Source organism: Sminthopsis crassicaudata, chromosome 4 (genome assembly GCF_048593235.1).
Source record: "Sminthopsis crassicaudata isolate SCR6 chromosome 4, ASM4859323v1, whole genome shotgun sequence".
Classification (NCBI taxonomy): Eukaryota; Metazoa; Chordata; class Mammalia; order Dasyuromorphia; family Dasyuridae; genus Sminthopsis; species Sminthopsis crassicaudata.
The window spans coordinates 350,373,885-350,379,884 of record NC_133620.1 but is presented as its reverse complement, the minus strand read 5'-3'; the positions used below and the strand labels follow the sequence as shown (position 1 = coordinate 350,379,884).

General features: G+C 53.2%; 2 protein-coding genes across 3 annotated transcripts in view; both read right to left on the bottom strand.

Annotated features, from left to right (window-relative positions):
• Window positions 1-1,271, bottom strand: part of PNMT (phenylethanolamine N-methyltransferase) — a 5,386-nt gene extending 4,115 nt beyond the window's left edge. Inside the window, exon 1 of the mRNA XM_074261392.1 lies at window positions 1,038-1,271. Within this exon, the coding sequence (XP_074117493.1) occupies window positions 1,038-1,233 (196 nt within the window). The 5' untranslated portion in view covers window positions 1,234-1,271. The remainder of the gene's footprint in view (window positions 1-1,037) is intronic.
• Window positions 1,272-4,342: 3,071 nt separating this feature from the next.
• TCAP (titin-cap) lies at window positions 4,343-5,974 on the bottom strand. Of its 2 annotated transcripts, XR_012481204.1 has the most exons (3): window positions 5,819-5,974; window positions 4,770-5,229; window positions 4,343-4,447 (listed from the first exon to the last, which is right to left on the bottom strand). XR_012481204.1 is itself a non-coding variant. In XM_074261388.1 (2 exons), the coding sequence occupies exons 1-2, from the start codon at window positions 5,926-5,928 to the stop codon at window positions 4,824-4,826; spliced, it is 516 nt and encodes a 171-aa protein (XP_074117489.1). In that variant the 5' UTR covers window positions 5,929-5,973; the 3' UTR covers window positions 4,343-4,823. The 2 variants fall into 2 exon arrangements, 1 of the variants encoding a protein (XP_074117489.1); XM_074261388.1 differs by having other exon boundaries at window positions 4,343-5,229; window positions 5,819-5,973.
• Between the last annotated feature and the right edge of the window lie 26 nt (window positions 5,975-6,000).

Sequence of the window (6,000 nt, the reverse complement as noted above, 5' to 3'; positions counted from 1 at the left end):
CTCTCTCCCTCTATCTGTCTGTCTCTCTGTTCTATCTGTCACTCTGACTCTCTCTCTGTCTCTGTCTCTGTCTCTGTCTCTCTGTGTAACTCTGTTTCTCTGTCTCTGTCTCCCTCTCTCTCCCTCTATCTGTCTGTCTCTCTGTTCTATCTGTCTCTCTGTCTCTCTCTCTGTCTCTGTCTCTGTCTCTCTGTGTAACTCTGTTTCTCTGACTCTGTCTCCCTCTCTCTCCCTCTATCTGTCTGTCTCTCTGTTCTATCTGTCACTCTGACTCTCTCTCTCTCTCTCTCTGTCTCTGTCTCTGTCTCTGTCTCTGTCTCTCTGTGTAACTCTGTTTCTCTGTCTCTGTCTCCCTCTCTCTCCCTCTATCTGTCTGTCTCTCTGTTCTATCTGTCTCTCTGTCTCTCTCTCTCTGTCTCTGTCTCTGTCTCTGTCTCTCTGTGTAACTCTGTTTCTCTGTCTCTGTCTCCCTCTCTCTCCCTCTATCTGTCTGTCTCTCTGTTCTATCTGTCTCTCTGTCTCTCTCTCTGTCTCTGTCTCTGTCTCTCTGTGTAACTCTGTTTCTCTGACTCTGTCTCCCTCTCTCTCCCTCTATCTGTCTGTCTCTCTGTTCTATCTGTCACTCTGACTCTCTCTCTCTCTCTCTCTGTCTCTGTCTCTGTCTCTGTCTCTCTGTGTAACTCTGTTTCTCTGTCTCTGTCTCCCTCTCTCTCCCTCTATCTGTCTGTCTCTCTGTTCTATCTGTCTCTCTGTCTCTCTCTCTGTCTCTGTCTCTGTCTCTGTCTCTCTGTGTAACTCTGTTTCTCTGACTCTGTCTCCCTCTCTCTCCCTCTATCTGTCTGTCTCTCTGTTCTATCTGTCACTCTGACTCTCTCTCTCTCTGTCTCTGTCTCTGTCTCTGTCTCTCCCCCTTTCCCCCCATCTCTATTAGTCCGTGCCATCTCAGTTACATCCTCACCTTTCTCCAATAAGACCTGCTTCAGTTTGCGACTCCCCTGCCCCTCCTCGCCATGCCTCCGTTTCCCCCGGGGGCTCACCCGTGGCGAAGGTTTCGGCTAGACAACGCAGCTTCCAGGGTCCCACGCCGTCCAGTTGGCGCAAGTCCCCTCGAGGGGGTCCATAATTGTTTCGGAGATAGGCGCGAGGCTCGAAGCGCTGGTAACTGGCCGCCACGGCTTCCCTACCTGGGTCCGAAGATGCTTCAGTCATAGCGACCTTATCCCCGCTGCTCATGCTCCCCTCCTGCTCCCCTCTCGTCCGGGTCAGGGCTATATATCTCCTGCTGGATCTCCCCATCCTTCTTGTCTTCCAACCCGGCCCAGTGCCGTGCCGTTCCCCACCCCCCTCTCTGCCTCCCACCTCACCGCCGCCCCCCAACATTGGACTGGAAGGATGGGCTGCCCCAGGCGACAGTCCCTATGCTTTTGAACCCATCCATCTCGCTTAGTGTCAGCAGCCGCCGGAGCACAGTGTCCAGGTGGGGGGTGGGAGTGGGGGGAGGCGGGAGGGAGAAGGAGGCACGGTGCACGCCTGAGGCTTAAACACCGGTTCCAGGTCCCCAGCACGCTTCTGATGCATCTTCGCGTCCAGCTGCACCGCTCCCTCCCTTCCAGAGCCCACCTCCTCTGTACTTCCTCTCCAGTTCTTTCCAACTCCATTCAGCCAAGATTCATTAATCTCTTTCTATATATCGAGCACTAAATTGGGCACTTTGGAATACTAAGGACTAAAAACTCCGTGGGTCCCTGCCCTGAAGAAATGTGCATTCTCTAGCCCCTATATTTCCAGATTCTCTTGCAGTCTACCTCTGTTCCCTAGGGTTGAAGTCTCACCCTCTCTCTGGTGCAGTGGAAAGAACACTGTTTTTTGATTTTTGCTGAGGCAATTGTTAAGTGACTTGCCCAAGGTCACACAGCTAGTCTGAGCTTAGATTTGAACTCAGGTCCTCTTGACTTCAGGGCTGGTGCTCTACCCACTGAGCCACCTAGCTGCCCCAAGAATACTGGTTTGTTTGTTTGTTTGTTTTAAGTAAAATTGGAATTTAAAGAGTTCAAAGCCTTCACTGTTCCTTTCATCCCTAAGCTTTCAATATTATTTCCAATTTTCTATTGTTGTTTAGTCTTTATCAATCGTGTCTAATTATGCCCTTCATTCGGGATTTTCTTGGCAAAGTTACTTTAGTGGTTTACCATTTTCTCCAACTCATTTTCAGATGAGGAAACTGAGGCAAACAGGATTAAGTGACTTGCCCGGGTCACACAACTAGAAAGGGTCTAAACCTAGATTTAAACTCAATAAAATGGGTCATCCTGAATCTAGACTCTTCACTCTATCTACTACACCAGCCATTTACCCAATTTTCTGTACAGATGAAGAAACCGAGGCTCCAAAAGTTGGTGATTTGCTTTGAGGTCTTGACCCCACACCCAATTCCCTAACCCTTAGCATTTCCTGTAAAATGCAGGGATGGTTGTGTTCCTTAAGAGTCTCCTTCAGCTCAAAGTCCTCAGAACCTATGAATCTATGACTTCTTCCCATTCATCTCATTCCTTCTTCAGTTCCTCCAATTCCTCTCCCTCAGAATCTTACTGTTAAGCTTCAGTTTCCCCTCTGTGCAAGTTTCTTCGGTTTCTTCTGCCTTCCTCTTCAGCCCTAGAGCTGCCCTGAGCTGTTCCCTCCATCCTCTAATCTTTCTCTTCCTGCCTCCCACCCAATCCCACAGGACAGTCTGTCCCTTAATGCTTCCTGAATCCTCGCTTCTGTAGCCCTGGGCCCTAAGGCTGGCCAAGTGGTGTCTCCTTATCCACCTCCCCCTGCCCTTCGATGGCTATTATGATAGGGAAGTCAGCAGGATAACCAAGGCCTGCCAAAGCCGAGGATTGAGAGTTAATACAGTTAGCAGGCCCCCGGGCCCCTCCGCTCAGATGCACTTATCTAGTCCTGAACATGGGTTGGAAGGGGCATAGGGGTGGAACTGAGGGCAGAAGGTTCTGTTCCAGCCAGCCGGAACAGGAGGGTGGAACCCTGGCCACTCCAATTCATCAGTAGCCAACTGGGGATGGACTGGAGGATTCTGGGGAGACAAGTGATAAGAGGCCAGGAAAAGAGAAAAAATCCTGGGTTCTTCCATATTCTTGGGGAAGGAGGAGGAGAGGCAGGGACCACCATGGACAGAGAGACTCTGCAGGGAGCCAAGAAAAGGCATTCTCTGGGGGGATGGCTAGTGCCTCATTGTAATTGTGAACAAATGCTTATGTTCCTAATGCAGAGCCCGGATGCTGGGTCTCTTCTCTGAGGCTTCCGATCTCCCGTAGGGACGTGGCCTTCCAGTGTCTCCCACTAGTCACAGCTCAATTTCCCTCCTGCCTAGGAGGGAGAGAAGGCATATTTTGTCCAGGCAGGATCATAGGATTTAGAAGGACCTTAGAGATCGAGGTAGTCCAAACCCTTTCAGTTTTACAGACAAGATAACTGAGATCAAGAGAGGGGAAATACTTTTGCACACAGCCACACAGTTAGTAAACAGCTCGGTTGGAAATGGAAGGAACCCAGGTTTTCTGACTTTAGTACAATCTTCTTTCCCTTTTACTCACCCTCCTCTGAGGAGTTGTGCCTCCCGAGCACTCAGATTAGCCTTTCCTACCCTACCTTGTGCCCAAGAGTCCCTCTCCAGGGCTCAGACTTTCTGTCTCCCTCCTACCCACCTGCCTCCTGCACTGTGTAGGGCCAGAACAGCGGTTGCTTGGGGGTAGATGGGAGATTCACTGCGGCTGGGGTGGGGGAAGGAGTGAGAACATTTTCTTCCTGCCGCCCTCCACGGTTGGGACATGAGCCACCATGACATCGGAGCAGGGGCAGACCCCTGTGCCCTCAGGTCCCCTGCGTTTGTGGGATCGGGACATAGCGGGGCTCCCAGAGGAGCCCCAAATATCTACCTCCAACTTCCTGAGGCTTCCCTTAAGAACTAGAACTGGGAGTCGGGGTCCTCGACCTCTGCCTCCCCTCCCCTCCCCTCCCCAGCTTGACCACGGACAACGATAACATCAGTTCTTTGGGAGCAGTCTTTGCACTCCTTTTTCTGGACTCTTGGCACTCTCTGCCTGTGTGGATTGCAGGGGGGAAGGGATGGGGGGGAGAAGGGGAAGCAGGCAGCTGCCTCTGTTTACAGCTTTGTCCTTGTACTCTGGCCCGAGCGATGCCCAGAAGCTACACTATATTTAACCTAGGACCTTGGCAGGAGCTGAAGGACCATGTGCAGAGCTGAACATCAAAGGAGTGTGGGCATTTGTGGGTTGGGCAGATGTGACCCCGCGCCCGAGGCCGGAGGGAGAGGCAGACTAAGGCAGAGCCAGCTTTTACTTTTATTGTAGCACTAACAGATGATGCTTGGGTGGGACCCCGACACTGCCCCCCCCCCCCCCCCCCCCCCCGTCTCCTCCCACCGGGGCTCCCTCCTCCAGTTTCACATCCCCCTTCCATCTGATCTCTTTCCGGGGACTTCCTAATCCCCCATTCCCTCTCCCCTTTTTACTATGGATCCACCTAGTCCATCCAGCACTCTCTCATCTAACCCTTGTCAGCACTTTTCAGGTGATGTTGATGTACCCCAGCTCCCCATCTTTTCACTATCGCCTCCTCCCTCTGGGAGCTCAGAAGACCCACACATTCTGCTCTTCAGCTCCCACTCCCCCAACCCAACTCTGGGCTAACTACAAAGCTTTAACAACCAGTCCTTTCCGCCCCCCAGGTCTTAGGTGGGTAGTGCCCACGGCAGGGTGAACACAGCAGTTGGGGGAGCAGGAATTTCACCCCCAGAGTCCCCTTCAGCCTCTCTGTGCTTCCTGGGACAGGGATCGGGAGAGGGAGCGGCGGGGGGCGCCCGGTTTGCCGAACTGGGGGTGGCTGGCGGCCACCACAGGGGGCAGCTCCTTTTTGATCTCAACCACCTCTCGCCGGTCCAGGCACTGCCCCCCCAGAGCTGTTTCCAGAGCCAGGAGTTCCCGAAGCTGGATGGGGGTAGCCTCCCGGTCCTCCTTGAAGCCCACCTTCGAGGGCGTGAAGATGGGCAGAGGCAGAGTCCGTGCGTACGGCAGCTGGTACTCCTGCAACCTGTGGCCGAGGAGGCCCATCCGCATCACCTGCAGGGGCGAGCGCTGCACCAGCGCCCGGCACTGCCCCTGCCGGTGGTACGTCTCCCGGTGCTGAGCGTCTTCTTCATGCACAGAGCAGCTGGGGAAAGAAAATCGTGTGGGCAAAGGAGCAGCCACTGCCCGCGTCCCGTGCTCCCAAGGGGGACAGGTGCCCACTCCCCATTCCTTATTCAACACAGGCTGTCAGGTTCTCCTGGGCCTAACCACTGTGTATGTCTGTGTGTGAGAGAGACAGAGACACAGAGAGAGAAACAAAGGGACAAAGTCAGACAGAGACAGACAGAGGAGAGACAGAGACAGAGGGAGGGACAGAGAGACAGAGAGGAGAAAGAGAGAGGGAAGGAAAGAGGGAGGGGGGAGTGAAGAGACAGAAACAGAGAAAAGAGAGAAACAGAAGACAGAGAGAGGGAGAGAGAAACAAAGGGACAAAGTCAGACAGAGACAGACAGAGAAGGAGAGACAGAGAAGAGAGACAGAGAAGGAGGGAATGAGGGAGGGAGGGGGAGAGAGCACAGAGAGAAACAGAAAGAAGAGAGAGAGACAGAGACAGAGACAGAGAGCTTTCTAGAGCTTCTGCCCCTGAAGAGCACTGCTGCTTATTCTCCAGCTGACCCAAGGAGAGGAGATTCCCCCGGTTCTGTCTTGAAGTGGGGGTGGGGGACACTTACCCCTCCTCTGGCCGGGAAGACAGTGTCAGATCCTTCCATTCAGCCCAAAAAGTCTCCTTGCGTTCTACATTCTCTTCGGACACCTCACAGCTTAACTCAACTGAAGCCATGGTCACTCTGGGTCAGCTCTCTCTCAATCTGGTCCTCTCTGATGCTTTATATAACTCCCCCCCCCCCCACTT

Coding starts and splice junctions, on each gene's coding strand:
- TCAP (XM_074261388.1), bottom strand. CDS start 5,928: ATGGCTTCAGTTGAGTTAAGCTGTGAGGTGTCCGAAGAGAATGTAGAA. Junction 5,230..5,818: donor TCTTCCCGGCCAGAGGAGGG/GTAAGTGTCCCC, acceptor TTCTTTCCCCAG/CTGCTCTGTGCATGAAGAAG.